Source organism: Mustela lutreola, chromosome 7 (genome assembly GCF_030435805.1).
Source record: "Mustela lutreola isolate mMusLut2 chromosome 7, mMusLut2.pri, whole genome shotgun sequence".
NCBI classification, from domain to species: domain Eukaryota; kingdom Metazoa; phylum Chordata; class Mammalia; order Carnivora; family Mustelidae; genus Mustela; species Mustela lutreola.
Genome location: NC_081296.1, coordinates 111,071,751 through 111,093,695, shown reverse-complemented (window position 1 = coordinate 111,093,695; position 21,945 = coordinate 111,071,751). Strand labels below are relative to the sequence as shown.

The following is a 21,945-nucleotide window of genomic DNA, read 5'->3' as shown; positions in this document are numbered from 1 at the left end:
GGTTTCATTTTAAAAGAAACTTTATGGAGAAGATTTTTTTTCATGATTTCCCTTCAGTCCATAGAATGGTGGACTTTTTAATAAAATCTTATTTTCCTCATGAATGTCTGAAAAAAACAAGTCTTCATATAACAGACAATATATCTGTTATTATTTGGGGCAGTACTTGGGGATCCTTGGGTACAGGTAGAATATAAATGTATTGCTATACTTAAAGCTTGCAATACAAACATAGGGTGAGAATGAATTCTCTACCCGCAAACTCTGAGTCATCATGTAGAATGAGCTGTGATGGTCATGTATCATTTAGCTGTTGCTAATAATCTCATATTTTTCCCAGCATGATGAATCATGATTTTTTTTCTGAATAATTCTGTTCTATTTATTTTATTTTTTTTTTAAAGATTTATTTATTTATTTGACAGAGATCATAAGTAGACAGAGAGAGAGGCTCCCTGCTGAGCAGAGAGTCAGATGCGGGACTCGATCCCAAGATGCTGAGATCATGACCTGAGCCAAAGGCAGCGGTTTAACCCACTGAGCCACCCAGGCACCCTCTGTTTTGTTTATTAACATAATATTTTATTAGGGCCAGAAAGATAGTCTCATATATTTTATAAAGAAATATTAAGTCATTAAAACATAGTTGAAAATCTTACGGAAAATCTTTGTTATGTTACTAAAATTTATTGAAGAGATTGAGCTCATATTTTGTGTTAAAATATACTTTGAGGGGTGCCTGGGTGGCTCAGTCGGTTAAGTGTCTGCCTTTGGCTCAGGTCATGATCTGAGGGCTCCAGGATCGAGCCCTGTGTCAGGCTCCCTGCTTGGCGGGGAGTCTGCTTCTCCTCCACCCCTCCCCTGCTCTCTCTCAAATAAATAGAGTATTTAAAAAATATATATACTTCGAAAAAATCAGAAAAGAAATGGTATCTTCAAAATATAAATATTACAGTATATTGCTTTAGTCTCACCAAGTACTATCATTCCCATCTCCTTGATTGATTGATTGATTTTTAAAGTTTATTTAACTAATCTCTACACCCAGCATGGGGCTTGAACTCACAATCCAGAGATTAAGAGCTTCATGTTGTACAGACTGAGCCAGCCAGGTGCTTCATGAGCAATGATTTTTAAAGTCATCCCCAAAACCTCTCTATCTCATTTCAGAGTTGGACCATTTACTTAAGAGGAGCCCGATGTGGGACTCGATCCCAGGACGCTGGGATCTTGACCTGAGCCGAAGGCAGCCGCTTAACCAACTGAGCCACCCAGCGTCCTGGGATCGAGTCCCACATCGGGCTCCTTGCTTGGCAGGGAGCCTGCTTCTCCCTCTGCCTCTGCCTGCCACTCTGTCTGCCTGTGCTTGCTCTCGCTTCTCTCTCTATGACAAATAAATAAATAAAATCTTTAAAAAAAAAAATAAGTAAAATCTTAAAAAAAAAATAAAAAAAGAAGTTACTGGTTATTCAATGAGAATTTCATTAATGAGAACCAGTTACCCCATCTGAATTGCCCCAATTCAGTTTTGTTACCTGGCCTGCTTTCTCTTCTGGCTGGCTGGCTAGCTGACTAGCTGGCTGGCTGTCTTGCCTGCTTTCTTTCTTTCTTTATTCTTCACGTCCCTTCTTCCCTTTTTCCCTCCCTCCATCCTTCCCTCCCTCCCTCTTTTCCTTTTCCTTTCCTCCCTCCCTCTGTCTCTTCTTCCCAGTGATGACCTTTAGTAAAAAGAGTTCCCTTATACTCCCCAGATTCTTTTTTCCCCTTTTATTAACATCTTAGATTACTATGGTACATTTGTCATTACTAATGAACCTTATTATTGATTTTTATCTTTCAGGTTTTCAGAAGTAAAATCCAAAATTGCAAGTAAGTTTTTAATAGTATTTAAAAGTATTTAAAATAGCATATTAAAGTATTTAGTTTTGAATAGATAATAAAAATACTTGTGTAAAAGAAAAAAAAATAGTAAAAAGAGAGATAGTGGAAACAATGTCATCCTCCCTCCCCATCCCTGAGTTTGTCTCCTCTTCCTTAAAATAATCATTACCAGTTTCTTGTGTATTCTTCAGTGTGCTGTAGATATGTAAGCATAGGAAAAATCATGTGGGTGTGCATGCGTGCGTGCATGTGTGTGTATAGAATTTAGTTCTACTGTCCCCAGTTATTTTAAAATAATTGGCTAGCATACTATACAAATAGTTTTATACCATATATTTTTAATTTAACAATGTATCTTGGAGATTATTTTATATCCATACATATATGTCTCAAGAAGGTGTTTTTTTTTAAAGGCCAAGTGCATATAAGCATTTTGGTACTGATACTACTCCTTACATGATTAGTTTTATTCTTTTCAATCTTTGGGTTATATTTTAAGTAGGTCAGTCTAGGTTTCTGGAAAAGCCACAATATTTGTAGGCTCCTGTGGTAACCTGGGTCATGTTTGGGATGCCATTGCATAGAAGGTTCAGAGAGCCACTTGTTTTCCAAGAAGTGCTACATCAGAATGACATAGATAGTTGGACTTCCTGGCACTGTTTTTGATTACTATAGATAAGTCCAAAGTTCAGGTTTTCATTCAGAACATTAGTAGCCTCTGTAATGGAGTGAATCAGATGCTATGTATTATCTTAAGGTGAGATTTGGTGTTGAATCCACCATTGTTCATGGTAAAGACTTCTGATCTCTAGTGAGGAGTTTTATAGTCCTCTTCACCCTTTCTATAGCTTTAGGTTTAAGATTTTTTCCTATCTCTTATTATCAAAAATGAAATCCAGAGGTTTATCTCAGTTAACTGATTTTTTAAGTAACACTGGTAAATGGTAATCAGATCACTGGTTGGGAATATTTTATTGTGTTGAAAATAATAGATTTATGTATCTTGGTACATTATAAGGCTAGATTCACTTTTTTTTTTTGTAATTCTTTAAAAAGAAAGGTAGATCCATTGTCATTATATTTGTAAATAATTTATATGTTTGTAAATAACTTGAATACCTTGAATGTCCCATTGTAGATAAATGACTTTCTTTTTATGTTTAGGTAAATACCATGATTTAGAATGCCAACTGATTCAGGAGTTTACTAGTGCTCAAAGGAGAGGTGAAATCTCCAGAATGAGAGAAGTAGCAGCAGTTTTGCTTCATTTTAAGGTAAATAGTAATTAATAAAAACGAAGTTTAGTTTTTAAGATTGTAGAAATTATATAAATTCTGTATAGTATAGTCTCTGATTTTATTATAGTTGTATAACTGTATCACAGTGACAATTTTTATTGTTTTGATATTTGAATATATATTTCACATAAATAATATTAAATTTTAGGTATTATTTTATATTCAAAAATATTGATATTTTGTCAGTTGATTTTTATATAGGTTGACAGAGAAAATCATACTGTCTTCTTGTTTTTAAATAATTTATGTTTTTAGTCAAACATGTAATAGGATGAAAGCAAGAAGATTTAGCTTTAGTGGCGCCTGGGTGGCTCAGTGGGTTAAGCCTCTGCCTTCGCTCTGGTCATGATCTCAGGGTAGGGATCAAGCCCTGCATCAGGCTCTTTGCTCAGCGGGGAGCCTGCTTCCCTCTCTCTCTGCCTACTTGTGATCTCTCTCTGTGTCAAATAAATAAATAAAAATCTTTGAAAAAAAAAGATTTAGCTTTAAATTTCTAGTGGAATGTAGGAATCAGAGAGTAGATGGAATATAACTAGTAAAAGATTTAAATTAAATTCAGAGGATCACGTGGTAATACAAAGGAATATTGTCTTCTTGGAATTTGAATTTGGGAAAGAATCCCTGTATGGCATTGTATTTCTACAAAGAAAGTGCTTAAAGAAATAGTGTTTGCTTAGTTTCAGACCACAATGCTATGAAACCAAAGTCAACCACAAGAAAAAATTTGGAAAGACCACAAGTAAATAGAAGGTAAAGAACATCTTACTAAAGAATTAATGGGTCAACCGGGAAATTAAAGAATAATTGAAAAAATTCTTGGACGCAAATGAAAATGAAAACATGACAGTCCAGAACCTTTGGGGTACAGCAAAGGTGGTGCTGGGAGGGAAGTATATAGCAATACAGACTTTCCTCAAGAAGCAAATACATAACCTAATTTTACACCTAAAAGAACTGGAAAAAAGAACAGCAAATAAAGCCTAAATCCAACAGGAGAAGGGAAGTAATAAGGATTAGAGCAGAAATAAATGATACAGAAATTTAAAAAAAAAGTAGAACAGATCAACAAAAGTAGGAGCTGGTTCTTTGAAAGAATTAACAACAACAACGAAAAGATTGATTATCAGAAAAAAAAAAAAAACATTGGGGCGCCTGGGTGGCTCAATGGGTTAAGCTGCTACCTTCTGCTCAGGTCATGATCTCAGGGTCCTGGGATCGAGTCCTGCATCGGGCTCTCTGCTCAGCAGGGAGCCTGCTTCCTTCTCTGTCTCTGCCTGCCTCTCCATCTACTTGTGATTTCTCTCTGTCAAATAAATACATAAAATCTTTAAAAAAAAGAAAAAAATTAACGAAAGATAAACCCTAGCCATACTTACCAAAAACAAAAGAGAAAGGACCCAAATAAATAAAATCATAAATGAAAGAGGAACACTGCAGAAATACAATTATAAGAGAATATTATGAGCAATTATATGCCAACATATAAATTCCTAGAAACAAATAAACCACCAAAACTAAAACACGAAGAAATTGAAAACCTGAACACACCCATAACCGGCAAAAAAAATTGAATCAGTAGTAAAAAATCTCCCAACAGACGAGTCCAGGGCCAGATGGCTTCCTTGGAGAATTCTCTCAAACATTTAAAGAAGAATTACTAGCTGTTTTTCTGAAACTGTTCCAGAAAATAGAAATGAAATGAAAACTTCCAGATCTGTTCTTGAGGCCAGCATTACCTTGATCCAAAAACCAGAAGGTTTTAAAAGAACCCACTAAAAAGGGAAATTACAGACCAATATACAGTCCTGGTGAATGTGGATACAGAATGTGGATGCAGAATGATACTATCTAATTGAATTCGTAGTACATCAGAAGGATTATTCACTATAACCAAGTGGGATTTATTCCTGGGCTGCAGGGGTGTTCAATATCTACAAATCAATCAGTGTGATACACTGCATTAATATGAAAGAAAGGATAAGTACCGTATGATATTTTCAATAGATGGAGAAAAAGCATTTGACAAAATACAGTATCTTTTCTTGACAAAAATCCTTAAGAAAGTAGGAATAGATGGAACATACCTAAACATAATAAAGCCCATATATAAAAGACCCACAGCTACTGTCATACTCAGTGGGGAAAAACTGAGAACTTTTTCTCTAAGGTCAGGAACATGACAGAGATGTGCACTCTTAACCACTATTGTTGAACATAGTACTGGAAGTTCTAGCCTCCACAGTCAGACAACAAAAAGAAAAGGCGTCCGAATTACCAAAGAATTCAAGCTCATGCTTTGCAGATGATATGATACTCCATAGAAAACTGCTGCAGCTGATACAGAAATTCAGCGGTGTCACAGGTAATAAAACCACAAAGAAGTCTGTTGCATTTCTGTGCACCGATATTGAAGCAGCAAAAAGAGAAATCAAGGAATCAATCCCACTTACAGTTGTACCAAGAACCATAAGATACCTAGGAAAAATCTAACCACAGAGGTAAAAGATCTGTACTCTGAAAACTGTAGAACACTTATGAAAGAAATTGAGGAAGACACAAGGAAATGGAAAAACATTCCATGCTCATGGATTAGAAGAATAAGCATTGTTACAATGTCTGTACTATCCAAAGGAATCTGTGCATTCAGTGCAATGCCTGTCAAAATAACACCATCAATTTTCACAAAGCTGGAACAAACAATCCTAAAATTTGTATGGAACCAGGAAAGACCTTGAATAGCCAAAGGAATGTTGAAAAAGAAAACCAGGGCGCCTGGGTGGCTCAGTGGGTTAAGCCGCTGCCTTCGGCTCAGGTCATGATCTCAGGGTCCTGGGATCGAGTCCCGCATCGGGCTCTCTGCTCAGCAGGGAGCCTGCTTCCTCCTCTCTCTGCCTGCCTCTCTGCTTACTTGTAATTTCTCTCTGTCAAATAAATAAATAAAATCTTTAAAAAAAAAAAAAAAAGAAAAGAAAAAGAAAACCAAAGCTGGTGGCATCACAATTCTGGACTTCAAGCTGTATTACAAAGCTGTGATCTTCAAGACAGTGTGGTACCAACACAAAAATAGACACAGAGATCAATGGAACAGAATAGAGAACCCAGAAATGGACGTACAACTCTATGGTCAACTAATCTTCAACAAAACAGGAAAGAATATCCAATGGAAAAAAGACATTCTCTTCAACAAATGGTGTTGGGAAAATTGGACAGCAAATGCAGAAGAATGAAACTGGATCATTTTCTTGCACTATACACGAATTCAGAATGGCTCAGACCTAAATGTGAGACAGGAATCCATCAAAATCCTAGAGGAGAACACGGCAGCAACCTCTTTGACTTTAGACACAGCAACTTCTTACTAAACATGTCTGTAGAGGCTGTAGAGGCATGGGAAATAAAAGCAAAAATGATTGGGACTTCATCCAGATAAAAAGCTTCTGCACAGCAAAGGAAACAATCAATAAACTAAAAGGCAATGTATGGAATAGGAGAAGATATTTGCAAATGACATACCTGATAAAGGGTTAGTGTCCAAAATCTTTAAAGAACTTATCAAACTCAACACTGAAAGAAAACAAAAATCCAGTCAAGAAATGGGCAGAAGACATGAACAGACATTTCTCCAGAGAAAACGTACAAATGGCTAGTGGACACATGAAAAATGCTCCACATCACTGAGCATCAGGGACATACAGATCAAAACCACAATGAGATACCGCCTCACAACAGTCAGAATGGCTAAAATTAACAAGTCAGGAAACAAGATGTTGGTGAGGATATAGAGAAAGGGACACCGTTAGTGGGAATGCACTGGTGCAGCCACTCCGGGAAACAGTACAGAGATTTCTCAAAGAGTTAAAACTAGAACTACCCTATGAATGAGCAATTGCACTTCTAGGTATTTACCCAAAGAATACAAAAACACTGATTCAGAGGGGCCCATGCACCTCAAGGTTGATAGCAACAATGTCCGCAGTAGCCAAAATATGGAAAGAGCCCAGTTTTCATCAACTGATGAATAAAGAAGATGAGGGGGTGTGTGTGTGTGTGTGTGTGTGTGTGTGTGTGTGTGTGTGTACACAGAGATATGTGTGTGTGTGTATATATATATGTATGAATATTACTAAGCCATCAAAAAGAATTAAATCTTGCCATTTTCAGTGATGTGGATGGAACTAGAGGGTATTATGCTAAGCAAAATAAGTCAAGCAGAAAAAGATAAATAGCATATGATTTCACTCATATGTGGAATTTAAGGAACAAAACAGGTGAACATGGGGAAGGGAAGGAAAAACAAGATAAAAACAGAGAGGCAGGCAAACCGTAAGGAATTTTTATTTTTTTTTAAGATTTTATTTATTTGACAGAGAGAGAATGTACAAGCAGGGGAAGAGGGAGAAGCAGGCTCGCTGCTCAGCAGGAAGCACAACATCAGGCTTGATCCCAGGACCCAGGGATTGTGACCTGAGCCGAAGGCAGACGCTTAACGGACTGAGCCACCCAGGCACCCCAAGAAACTCATGACTATAAGGATTACAGGGTTACTGTAGGGGAGGTGGAGAGAGATGGGGTAAATGGGTGACAGGCATTAAGGAGGGCACTTGTAATGATTACTTGGTGTTATATGTAAGTGATGAATCACTAAATTCTACCACTGAAACTAATAATATGATGTATGTTAACTAACTAAATAAAATCTAAAAGAAAAGAATAAATACATACAAAAATATATATAAAAAACTTCATATTTGTATCTAAGTAGGGAAATAGAAGTAATTTTTTAGACTTTTCATTTAAGTAAAATACCTGTATGAGTATTGAGAATGGCTCTTTAAACAATAGTATACTTTGCATTGCTTACTTGTTTTTAATGTATGAATTGTTAATGAATAAAAATCATTATAGAGAGCTTAATATGACAAATTATTTGTTTAAATATGTTCTGCTAAAATAGATTGAGTTTTAAAAGTAAATTTCCAGAAGGCCAGTTGAGTACAGCTCTGTTCAAATTCTTGTAGGGGAACACAAATGCTTTGAACCCAAGAGAGTAAAGAAGGAAGTACATACATAAGTATACATGTACATACATACAAGGTATACATATGTACGTATGTAAACCCTTTTTCAAGATTGTGAATCGGTGTGTGGGTGCGTGCACACAACATGTTTTAGAGTTGAAGGAGATGGCTAGGTGATCATAGGGCAAAAGACTTTACAGAAATCTTATCTGTGTTCTTTCATTCTAAAGTGCTACAAGGATATGATCAATTTCAAAGGAAGCAACTGAGAGAAGATACTATGTTATTAGTTTTCTACATTTAATTTTACTTAAGTCCAATAACTATTACTATTGGTGATTCATTAGGACATAGACATAGCTTTATTGCATGTAATAATTCTTTTATTGAGATTATTACTATTATGATTATTATTGTAGTTAAACCAGAACTGTGATAATGTATTTCTTTCTTCTTCATAGGGTTATTCCCACTGTGTTGATGTTTATATAAAGCAGTGCCAAGAGGTAACATAATAGTACACTTTATTGGATTTTATTTTATTTTATGCTAATCTGTATTTTTAGAACCATTTAAAAACTATATATTCACTATGTAAAATGGCTCTATTTAGGGTGCTTACTTGAGAAATGATATATTTGAAGATGCAGCAATACTCTGTCAACGGGTGAACAAACAAGTTGGAGATATCTTTAGTAATCCAGAAACAGTACTGGCTAAACTTATTCAAAATGTATTTGAAATCAAACTGCAGGTAATTTTAAACATCAACTAAATGGTTCTTAAAGCAATATGTGAATTTTTTTCCTCTGTTTTTAAAGTTTTTTTAAATTTAGTTTATTCATATAATGCCCTTTGGGATAATAATCTGTTTATTCAGTGAAGGGGAAAGGAATGACAACATCATGCTTTTTTAAAAAAATACTGTTCATCAAGGAAAAAGGTACTAATCATAATCACTAAGCATCATCAGAGCACGTTTGAAATTTATTCCAATTTTAGTATATGTGCTGCCGAAGCGAGCACTTGAAATTTATTCCAATAGCAGTAGTAGTTGTAACAGGTTATAGAGGGGATAGAGGGGTAGCCTCAGATTTTAATTTTTATTGGGTGCTCACTTTGACCAATAGATGGCATATGTGAAGTTGAGTAAAAATTGCAAGTGCAATCTGTAGAATTTTTTTTATAATATGTACTAATATTAAAAGAAAAAACACAGTAATTTAATTTACAAACCTGACTCCCATAGAATTATACATTAAAGCAACGTTTCCCAAACTGTGTTTACTACTGGATTAAGCAACACTGATGTGTTTTTTTTGAAACATAATTCAGGACTTTTCATATGCTTTGAAAGTACTAATGTGTATTGTGATTCTCTGGAAACAGGAGTGTAAAGTACAGCATTTCCCAATTTTAGAGTAGTATCTGTTAATGTCTCAAGGAACACTAGGGTTATATCCAGGCCACAGTTTGGGAAATGCTGCTTTTAAGGAATTGACTATATCAATATAACCTCAGGTTTTGCTTTTTAAATGTACTTTATGAGGCAAGATGGGCCAGTTTCAAAAGAAAAGATATTTTGAAATTCTTAATACTTACTCCCAAGAGGGCTATAGATGAACATGTAAATATGAGAAGCATTAACAATTAAAAACCTTATTTTTTTTATATTGGTATATTTTCCATGCATTGCCTTTACCATTGTATTTTAATCAGAACAATTAAAGAATGTAGAATAATTTTAGAGAAAAATATATTTACTTACATGACAAAATGTTGACTTTTTTTTTTTTTTTTTTTTTTTTTTTTTAGACTTTTGTGAAAGACCAGTTAGAAGAATGCAGGAAGTCTGATGCAGAGCAGTATCTCAAAAATCTCTATGATTTATATACAAGGTATACTTTTAATTGCTAGAATATGGGAAAATAGTAGCAGCTCAGATTTCCTTACCTTTTTTTTTTTAATAGAAAATGAAGTATTCAGGAATTTTTGAGTAATAGTTTGTCAGATAGCAATATACCTTTTAGCATTAAATCTTAGTTATATAGACTACTATTGTACAAAGAGCAGTATTTTTAGCTTGTTAACTTAAGGAATTGGATATTATGCTGTATAGTCATGTACTTTAACTTTTTTTTTACGTTAAGACTCAAAAATTTTGTTTCTGGTTTTAATTGTAAGCTAGTTCACTGTTCTTTCATTCTTTTTTCTCTAAGAGATAGTATAATTACATTTATCTGGCATTTAAAACGTTAGAAATTGAGAAAGTCACAAATTCTTAGCAAATGACAGTTTCAGCCGTAAGTATATATGAAAATTTACCTTGGGCTTTGTAATCGAAAGTGTAATATTTGGAAATACTGTATCAGAAGCTTCTTGTGGAGTTTTTCCCCCAGTCCTTTTGCTGTTCATCAGTGTTATCATTTTGAGAGGAAGGTTTTCAAAATTAATCATAGTCAGGAAGTCCATCCCAAGTATTTATTTGAAAACTTTTATCGTGAGCCTGTCTTTAATAATGTGAAACAAAAAAATTAGAGGAAAGTCTACATGGAAAAAGAAAAAAGAGAATGAAAGAAAGTAGATCTCTCAGTATTCTGACGTAGATACCATATCAGGAATGGCATTAGAACATATTGAAGTCATTCTGCCACTGTTGACATTTCTAGACTGGTTGGTTGTCTCAGTTTCCTCTCCGAGAAGCAAAATTATCTGTAGTCAGTTTTCTAAACTGCAGTGTTGTTTGTAATATCCTTTCTGCATTACATATAGCCCTGTGCAGCTGCTCTTTGTATCCTAAGTGCCTTTCAAGGTTTAAGAAATGGTGGTTTAACATGTTATTAAAATCACATTGTAAAAATATATATTCCTTAGTATTGTCACTATACCTAAAATATACATTAATCTTTTTTTCCCCCTTTTCCATGAAAAGAACCACAAATCTTTCCAGCAAGTTGATGGAGTTTAACTTAGGTACTGATAAACAGACTTTCTTGTCTAAGCTTATCAAATCCATTTTCATTTCCTATTTGGAGAACTATATTGAGGTGGAGACTGGATATTTGAAAAGCAGAAGTGCTATGATCCTACAGCGCTATTATGACTCAAAAAACCATCAGAAGAGATCCATTGGCACAGGAGGGTGAGTGTTTTTGTTAAATGTTGTAGTTAAAGCTAAAGATTTTAAGAACTTTATTATATTTGGACAAAGTTGTCAAATATTAACAGTCAGTGAGTTTTCTGTGAAGAACTCCTTTAACTCAGCTCATTTACACCATTGATCAAATCCTGTCTCTTGAGCCACGTGTTGAAATGCAACATAATATAATTAAAATGTAAAGTAGAATACCAGCACTATAAAGAGTTCTATAGTCTCCTTTTTTCCCCCCCAGATTGAGTGAATTATTCCAGGTTATTAACTAGGAAATACGTTGTTTCTGTTGTTGCAGGTGTGGGGGAAAAAACAGCAAATAGTTTACAGTTTAGATACCTTGAGCTTTTTGATGATCTGGGGATAAAATTAATATCTTGAAACCTGTAATTATTCACATACTACAAAAAAATGATTTGCTATAGGATTAGTGGTACCTCTTATCCAGATCTCAACCCATTTGATTCTAGAATGAAGCAGAATGACTTAAGCAGACCCATATAATTAGAATATAGAGTACACTCAAATCAGTTTCTTGTTTCCCAGTTGGTCATATACTAAATCATGATCAGGGAGTGGTTATAATTAGGAATAAGAAGTGACATCTGAAAGGCAGCAGCAAGTAAGGGAAGAGATAAACTAAAGAACAACCATGAGAATTAAAAAAAAAAAAAGTAATAGTTTGGGGTGCCTGGCTGGCTCAGTCAGTGGAGCATGCATCTCTTGACCTCAGGATTCTAAGTTCAAGTCCCATGTTGGGTGTAGAGATTACTTAAAAAAGAAAAAATCTTTATTTATTTGTTTTTAAAAGATTTTGAGAGCAAGAGAAAGAGCATAAGCAGGGAAAGGATCAGAGGTAAAGAGAGAAGCAGGCTCTCTGCTGAGCAGGGAGCCTGATGTGGGGCTCATTCACAGGACCCTGGGATCATGACCTGAGCTGAAGGCAGATGCTTAACTGAGACACCCAGGCTTCAAAAAAATAAAATCTTTAAAAAAAAAAAAATCATAGTGGTCTAGAGCTAGGTATTCTAGGAGCAAAAGAAATCCAATCTTCTAGAGATACCACCATATAGTAAATGTTCAAAGTAACCCTCAGTCACTAAGAAAAGCTAAATTATGTTTAATATATCTTGTTTAATAATGATAAAGAAATGTGCAATATGCTCAAATGACTAAATGTATTTAAAAAACATGAAATTTTAAAGTTTATTTTAAGCAGGACCATTAGTTATATTAACTTATTTGGAATAGTCCACTTTATAAGGAAACCAAACAAGAAACTTTTGGCTGTTGAGTCAGAATTATAGAGCGGAGAGAGAATTTAAGGGTCATAACTCCAAATATACTCATTTCTCAGAAGATAATTTTCTGTTTAGAGATTAAGGCTTGAGGCGCCTGGGTGGCTCGGTCGTTAAGCGGCTGCCTTCAGCTTAGGTCATGATCCCAAAATCCAGGGATCAAGCCCCGCATCAGGCTCCCTGCTTGGCGGGAAGCCTGCTTCTCTCTTTCCAACTCCCCCTGCTGTGTTCCTTCTCTCACTGTGTCTCTCTCTGTCAAATAAATAAATAAAATATTTTTTAAAAAAGATTAAAAGATGAAGGCTTATTTTACTTTGTAGAACTAATTATTGGAATTAGAACTTCTAGGTCTGGCAATTAGTCCATTTTTTTCTGATGATGTATACTAAGTTGAAGAGTACTTGAAATCTGTGTAAAGTGTTCTCTTTTCATTTGTTGTTATGATGCATTAGTATTCAGGATTTGAAAGAGAAAATTAGACAACGTACCAACTTACCACTGGGGCCAAGTATCGATACTCATGGGGAAACTTTCCTATCTCAAGAAGTGGTGGTTAATCTTTTACAAGAAACCAAACAAGCCTTTGAAAGATGTCATAGGGTAAGAGTAGTTATAAATTTATTTTATTTATATGGTTGTGTTTTTTAATCTTTGCCTTGTTTATAATATATAAATGTGCTCTCTGGTTAGGAATAACTATTTTTTGTAATAAAAAATGATAGAGGGTTTGTTTTGGAGAACAGAATTATTTTAAAATTATTTAGAGGCATATTTTAATATAACTTTAAAGTTGAATATACAAATTTTTCTTCTATAAGCGATATTAAATCAAGATATGAGAGGCAGATTTAGAGCCATCTCATAAAGAAAGAGAGCATTAGGGAAAGAAGGGTGTTTTAAGAACCCAGATAGCAAAGGAAAAGTTGACTCCATTAAAATTTAGAATTTCTGTCCAACAAACACACTTTAACAAAGGAAACAGATAAGTCACAGCCTGTGAGAAGGTATTGTAACCAATATTACTAGCAGAAGATTATGTAAAACAAATAGTGGGAAATAATTGTACAGCATATGCTATGTCCCAATGCTCTTTAGATATCCAATAGCTCAATTCATCATTGTAACAACCTTGTGAGGTTTTTATTCCATTTTACAGATGAAGAAACTGAGATACATACTTCTTAAGCAATAGAATGGAGAGTTGAGGTAGTCTTAATTTTTTTACTTGTATTGATATATATGGTCTATATTTTATATTGATGGACAGTAAATCAGTATAAATTACTCATTTAAATATAAATAAATAGAAAACAAAGACTATTAAATGCCCGTCGGGGTTCTCAGTACATAAAGTAACTATCATCTGAGTCCATTATATGTGGTAGCCAAGAGTGAGGTCTCTGGAATCAGCCAGAGAACACAAAAGCTGGCTCAACCACTTCTTGTGGCCAATTACCTAATGTCTTTAAAGCTCAGATTCCTTACCTACAAAGAGGAGATAATATATGCAAATTATTTTGAAAGAAGTTTTGATAAACACATGTAAACAAATACAGAAAATGTAAATTACCAGGAAGATATTCAGTCTCACTAATAGGAAGATGAAACTTAAAATGGGAAAATAACTATCTTATTCTCATTCAGTCTGCAAAAATTAAGTCTGATGATACTAAGTGTTGGTAAGGATGAGGAGCAATAGAAATTTTCTTATGCTACCAATGGAAGTAAAAATTGGTATAGTTTGGATAGTAACTTGAGAATTCCTTAGAGAAACTCATAGGTCTATATACCATGTCTAACATCATAGCAGCATTGTTTATCATGGTGAAAAATCAGAAGCAAATTGTGTGCCTCGAAAAGAGAATTGATAAATTGACATTGTTCATACACTAGAAAGCTATAGAACAATTTAAATGACTAAACTAGAGTTATATGTATCATATATCTCAAAAATACAGTGTTGAGAGAAAAGAACAAGATGGGGGAAAGATATATTCAGTACAATACCACTATATAAAGTTTTTTTAAAAAGTAGAAGAATACCTCATATTGTTTAGGGATGTGCACAAGCATAAACATGATAGATACAGGGTAGTGTTTGCCATGAGGGAGGAGTACCTAAGGGACTTTATTCATATGTAGGACTTCCCTTCCTCCCTCCCCCGCAAAAAGAAAAAAATCTGAAGTACATTTGGAAAAATGTTAATATACAACACATCTAGGTGGGTGATGGGTGTATTTGGTAAATTACTGTCTCTAGTTTTCTGAATGCTGGAAATAATGTTAAAATATTTCTAAAGATCATTGAACCTGAAGCTGTCAACATTATATTGTTTGCATCATAGTAACTAGCTCTGTATCATGACCTTTTGTCTGGAAATTAAAAGATGGAAATTCAGTTGGAAGTTCAATGCAATCTGATCCAAGAAACACATGTTTACTTTGTAGCAGCTGATATGTTAGACATTGAGTTTGTAAAAATAAGACATATATATTACTTTTGCATACTGTAGAGAAAGAAGGGAGACATATAAATGATCAGTGCAAAATAGGTACACCTTGCTGGAACCAAAGACAATGCAACCAGCTCTGCCTGGTTAAAGAATTGAGGAAGAGTATTTATTTGAAAAGGTTTCAAAAAGAAGGGAACATTTTAGGCCTGAGTCTTAAAGCTACATAAGTTATCTTCAAGAAGGTGATTCTTGGAGAGAATAGTTCATGTAAAAAGTAGTATGCAAAGATCAGCTGTGCAGCATAAAATGCTTGAAATAAAAATATACATGGGAGAGTAATGAGAAAGGAGGTTGAAAAGATAAATAGACTTTTTGCATACCATGCTTGAAAATTTAGATCTCACCTTGTAGATGATGATGATGCAAGCTTTAAAGGATTATTTAAAAAGGGCAGTGTAATAAACAGATTGATGCTTTTTTTCCTTTTTTTTTTTTTTAAATAACTTTGAGATACCTTTGACATTTAGTAAACTACATTTATTTAAACTGCACAATATGATAACTTTGATAAGTTACGTCTACATTTCTGAAGCTTTAATTTCAGCCAAGATAATGGACAGATCCATCACCCCAAAAAGTTTCCTTTTGTCCTTTTATAATCCCCCTTTTCTCTTCCTTCATTTCTGTCCTCAGAGAACCACTGATCTGCTTTATGTCACTGTAGATTTGTTTTCAAAAGGAGGGTGACATTTGAGGACTGAGTCTCAAAAGCTAAATAGGATATCTTTAAGAGGTTCATTAATTTTCTAGAATTTTTTGTGAATACTATGTTATAATATGTACATGTGTTTCTGGTTTCTTTCACTCAGCATGATTTTTTTAGAAATTTATCTGTGTTGTATATGTTACTTAGTATACTCCTTTCTGTTGCTGAGTCTTATTTCCTTTCATGAATATACTACAGTATATCTCCTTACTTATTGATAGACATTTAGATTGATTTCAGTGTTTGACTATTATGAATGAAGTTGCTGTGAACATTCAGGGATATGTCTTTATGCAGACATATGCTTTCATTTCCCTTGGGTATATACTTAGTAGCAATATGGCTGAGTCATATGGTATTTCTTTTAAAGGAACTCCCAAACTGTTTTCCAAGGTTGTTGCTTCTTTTGATATTCCCACCAGCAGTGTGTGAAAGTTTCATTTGCTCCCCATGATCTCCAACATTTGATATGATCAGTCTTTTTAATTTTAGATAGCCTAATGGTGTGTAGTAATATCTTAGTTTTAGTTTGCATTTTCCTAATGATTAATTGAGTATCTTTTCATGTGTTTATTTACTATTTGTACATATTCTTTGGTGTATTTTGTGTATTTTGTGCATTTAAAAAATTAAGTTATTTTCTTGTTATCCTTTGAGAGTTCTATATGCATAGATATAATAAATGATATATTCATAGATAATAAATGACATATTCATTTATCAGATAGATGATATGCAAATGTTTTCTTTCAGTCTGTGACTTATCTTTTTCATCTTTTAACAGTGTTTTCAAAGACTAGAAGTTCTATTTTATTTTATCTTTTCAGTATTCCATGATTCATTGTTTAAGCACCACACACCCAGTGTTCCATGCAATACGTGCTCTCCTTAATACCCACCACCAGGCTCAACTAATCCCTCTCCCTCTCCCCTCCCCACAAACAAAACCCTCAGTTTGTTTCTCAGAGTCCACAGTCTCTCATCTCAATCCCACTCTGATTTCCCCCAATTCACTTTTCCTTTCCTTCTCCTAATAGCCTCCATATTAATCCTTATGCTCCACAGGTAAGTGAAACCATATGATAATTGACTCTCTCTGCTTGACTTATTTCACTCAGCATAATGTCCTCCAATCCCATCCATGTTGATAGAAAAGTTGGGTATTCATCCTTTCCGATGGAGGCCTAATACTTAGGCCTTCATCATATATATGGACTTTACCTTCTTTATCCATTCATCTATTGAAGGCATCTTGGCTCTTTCCACAGTTTAGCAGTTGTGACCATTGCTGCTATGAACATTGGGATACATATGGCCCTTCTTTTCACATCTGTATCTTTGGGTTAAGTACCCAGTAGTGCAATTGCCGGATCATAGGTTACCTCTATTTTTAAGTACCCGGTAGTGCAATTGCCAGGTCATAGGTTACCTCTATTTTTAATTTTTTATTTTTTAGATTTTATTTATTTATTTATTTGACATAGAGACAGAGAGAGAGAGAGAGAGATTACAAGTAGGCAGAGAGGCAGACAGAGAGAGAGTGGGTAGCAGGGTCCCCGCGGAGCAGAGAGCCCAATGTGGAGCTCTGTCCCAGGACCCTGAGGTCATGATCTGAGCCAAAGGCAGAGGCTTAACCCACTGAGCCACCCAGGCATCCCTATTTTTAATTTCTTAAGGAGTCTCCACACTGTTTTCCAAAGTGGCTGCACCAACTTGCATTCCTACCAAAAGTGTAAGAGGGTTCCCCTTTCTCCACATCCTCTCCAGCACTTGTTTAATGTCTTGTTAATTTTGGACATTCTGACTGGGGTAAGGTATCTCAGTGTGGTTTTGATTTGAATCTCCCTGATGGCTAATGATGAAGAACATTTTTTCATGTGTCTGTTAGCCATTTGTATGTCTTCTTTGGAGAAGTTTCTGTTCATGTCTTCTGCCCATTTTTCGACATGATTATCTGTTTTTTTTTTTGAGTGTTGTGTTTGAGGAGTTCTTTATAGATCTTGGATATCAGCCCTCGGTCTGTAGTGTCATTTATGAATATCTTCTCCCATTCCTTGGGTTGCCTCTTTGTTTTGTTGACTATTTCCTTTGCTGTGCAGAAGCTTTTGATCTTGATGAAGTCCCAAAAGTTAATTTTCAGTTTTGTTTCCTTTGCTTTTGGAGACATGTCTTGAAAGAAGTTGCTGTGGCTGATGTCAAAGGGGTTACTGCCTATGTTCTCCTCTAGGATTTTGATAGATTCCTGCCTCACATTGAGGTCTTTTATCCATTTTGAGTTTATCTTTGTATATGGTGTAGGAGGATTGTCAAGTTTCATTCTTATATATGTAGCTTTTCGATTTTCCCAGCACCATTTATTGAAGACACTGTCTTTTTTCCACTGTATATTTTTTCCTCCTTTGTTGAAGATTATTTGACCATAGAGTTGCAGGTCCATATCTGGGCTCTCTGCCCAGATGTATGTGTCTGTTTTTGTGCCAGTACCATGCTGTCTTGGTGATCACAGCTTTGTAGTAAAGCTTGAAATCAGGCAACATGATGCCCCAAGTTTTGTTTTTCTTTTTCAACATTTCCTTAGCGATTCAGGGTCTTTTCAGGTTCCATACAAATTTTAGGATTGTTTGTTCCAACACTTTGAAAAATGCCAGTGGAATTTTGATCGGGATGGCATTGAAAGTATAGATTGCTCTAGGCAGTATAGACATTTTAACAATGTTTACTCTTCTGATCCATGAGCATGGAATGCTTTTCCATCTTTTTGTGTCTTCTTCAACTTCTTCCTGGAGTGTTCTGTAGTTCCTCAAGTACAAATCCTTTGCCTCTTTAGTTAGGTTTATTCCCAGGTATCTTATGGTTCTTGGTGCTATAATCAGTGGAATCAGTTCTCTAATTTCCTTTTTTATATTTTCATTGTTAGTGTGTAAGAAAGCAGCTGATTTCTATACATTGATTTTGTATCCTGCCACATTATTGAATTGCTGTATGAGTTCTAGTAGTTTGGGGGTAGAGTCTTTTGGGTTTTCCATATAAAGTATCTTGTCAGGGTGCCTGGGTGGCTCAGTTGGTTGGGCAACTGCCTTTGGCTCAGGTCATGATCCTGGAGTACCAGGATCGAGTCCCGCATTGGGCTCCTAGCTCTGCGGGGAGTCAGCTTCTCCCTCTGATCTTCTGCTCTCTCGTGCTCTTTCTCAAATAAATAAATAAGATCTTAAAAAAAAAAGTATCATGTCATCTGCAAAGAGAGAGTCTGACTTCTTTGCCAATATGAATACCTTTTATTTCTTTTTGTTGTCTGATTGCTGTTGCTAGGACTTCTAGTACTATGTTGAATGACAGTGGCGAGAGTGGGCATCTTTGTTGTGTTCCTCATCTCAAAAGGAAGGCTGTCAGCTTTTCCCTATTGAGAATGATATTCGCTGTGGGTTTTTCATAGGTAGATTTTGTGAAGTTTAGGAATGTTCTCTGTATCCCTATACTTTGAAGAGTTTTAATCAGGAACAGATGCTGTATTTTGTCAAATGCTTTTTCTGCATCAGTTGAGAGGACCATGTGGTTCTTCTCTCTTCTCTTTTTGATTTGTTCTATCACACTGATTGATTTGTGAATGTTGAACCACCCTTGCATCCAAAGACTAGAAGTTCTTAATTTTAGTGAAATCCAATTTTACACTTTTCTGTTATGGATGGTATTTTGTATGTAAGAAATCTTTGCCTAAACCATGGTCACAAAGATATCCTATTATGTTTTCTTCTAGTAGTTTCATAGTTTAAGGTTTTATATTTAGTTCTGTAATTAGTTTTGAGTTAACTTATACATGTCCCATGATGTATGGATCAAAGTTCAGGGGTTTTTTTGCATTTAGCTCTCCAGTTGTTTTAAGTGTTATTGGAAAGATGGTCCTTTTTCCACTAAGTTACATTGGAACCTTTGTCAAAAACTGCTTGACAGTTTGTATGTGGATCTGTTTCTGGACTCTATTCCATTCCACTTAACTATTTTCTTTGTGCCAATACTACACTGTCTTGATCATTGTAACTAGTAAGTCTTGAATAATTTCTTATAAATTATTTTGTATTCTCATTGGTCTTATAATCAGTTTTTCAGTCTCTGGGGGAAAAAAGTTTGGGATTTTGATGACATTGAATCTATGGTTGGGTTTGTGGAGAAGTGACATCTTAGTAATACTGAGTTTTTAGATACACTACGAACAAAGTATATCTGTTAATTTATTTAAGTTTTCTTTAATTTTCCTTACCAGAGTTTTATAATTTTTAGTGCTATTTTAATGTGAGTGGTATTTTTTTAATTTATATTTTGGATACTCTATTATTAGTGTAGAGAAAAACAATTGATTTTTGTTTGTTGACTTTACACCTAACCAAACTTATATATTAGTTCTAATAGCCTGTGTGTGTGTGTGTGTGTGTGTGTGTGTATGTTGCACAGGATTTACTAAATAGACTGTCATGTTTTCTGCCAATAAGGCAGTTTTACTTGTTCCTTTCTGGTATAGAAACCTGTTATATTGTTCTGTTGCATTATTGCATTGCTCAGAACCTCCAGTACAACGATGAGTGGAAGTAATGAGAGCAAATACCTTATATTATTCTTGATCTTAAGAATAAAGCATTGAGTCTTTCACCATTAAGTATGACATTAATCATAGGTTTTTCTTTATCAGATTGAGGGAATTCTTTTATTTTTAGTTTTCCAAGTTTTTATAAGATTAGTTATTGGATTTTGTCACATGCTTTCTTTTTATTCTGTTAATGTGCTGAGTTACGTTGATTTCCAAATGGTAACCTTTCATTCCTTTGATAAACCCTCTTGATCATCATGTATTATCCTATGTATATATTTTTGGATTAGGTTTGCTGAATTTTTTTGTTTAGAGTTTTTGTGTTTGTGTTTATGAGGGATATTGACTTACACATATATTTTTTCACACTATGTCTTTGTCTAGTTTTGGTTGTCAGGGCAATGTTGGCCTTGTAGAATGAGTTGGAAGATAGTTCTTCCTCTTCAATTTTCTGGAAGAATTTGTTTAAAATTGGTATTATTTATTCCTTAAATGTTTGGTAGGATTTATGAGTGAAGTCATTTGGGCCTGCAGTTTTCTTTGTGAGAGTTTTTAACTACAAATCCAATTTTTAAAATAGATTTAGAACTATTTAAGTTACCTATTTCTTTTTAATTGAGCTTTGGTAGTTTGTCTTTAAGGATTTGTATATTTCACATAAATGTTTGAATGTGTTGGGATTAAGTTGTTCATGATACTTCCTTATTACTTTTTTAATATCAGAAAAATCTATAGTGATGTCACCTCATCATTCTTGATATCAGCAATTTGTATCTTTTTTCCTGATCAGTCTGGTTTATTAGTTTTATTGATTTTCCCAAAGATTCAGCTTTTGGTGTCACTGATTATTCATTTTGCATTTTAACAATTTCCACTCTGTTACTTTTCTGCTGCTTACTTGGATTTCATTTGCCCTTCTTTGTTTAGTTTTGTAAGGTGGAAATTAAGGTTATTGATTTGAGACAGTTTTTCCTTCTCCAATATAAACATTTAGCCTTATAAATTTCCCTCTAAGGTAAGCTTTAGCTGTATACCTCAGATTTTGATATGTTGTGTTTATTTTCATTTAGTTCAAAATACTCCCATGAGTGATTTAGAAGTGTTTTAGTTGTCAGCTATTGGGATATTTTTTAGTTTTTTCTGTTATTTGTTCAAATTTGATCCTGTTATGGTTAGAGGATGTACTTTGTATGATGTGAATCCATTTTAAATTTGTTGAGACTTGTTTTCTAAACCAGGATATGATCCAACTTTGTAAATGTATATCCTGATGTTGTTAGATGGAGTATTCTATAAATCTCAGGTCGTTGATTTACACAGTGGTTTACATCTTCTCTTTGCCTATCAATTTTCTGTCTACCTCTTCTATCGATTATGCATGGATATATGAATGTATATAGGCGGGTGGAAAATTTATTCTTTATTGCTTGTTAAGAGCATCTGTTGAGCATGACTGAGCAAAAAAGGGAGGTGAGGATAGTGGTAGAGCGACTAGTGAGTA

The 21,945-nt window shown here is 34.5% G+C and overlaps 1 protein-coding gene across 1 annotated transcript in view; it reads left to right on the top strand.

Moving 5' to 3' along the window:
• EXOC5 (exocyst complex component 5) overlaps positions 1–21,945 on the top strand; it is a 61,718-nt gene that overhangs the window by 27,696 nt on the left and 12,077 nt on the right. Inside the window, exons 6-12 of the mRNA XM_059182179.1 lie at positions 1,841–1,869; positions 3,046–3,155; positions 8,659–8,703; positions 8,811–8,951; positions 10,013–10,095; positions 11,130–11,339; positions 13,099–13,246. Of these exons, the coding sequence (XP_059038162.1) occupies positions 1,841–1,869; positions 3,046–3,155; positions 8,659–8,703; positions 8,811–8,951; positions 10,013–10,095; positions 11,130–11,339; positions 13,099–13,246 (766 nt within the window). The remainder of the gene's footprint in view (positions 1–1,840; positions 1,870–3,045; positions 3,156–8,658; positions 8,704–8,810; positions 8,952–10,012; positions 10,096–11,129; positions 11,340–13,098; positions 13,247–21,945) is intronic.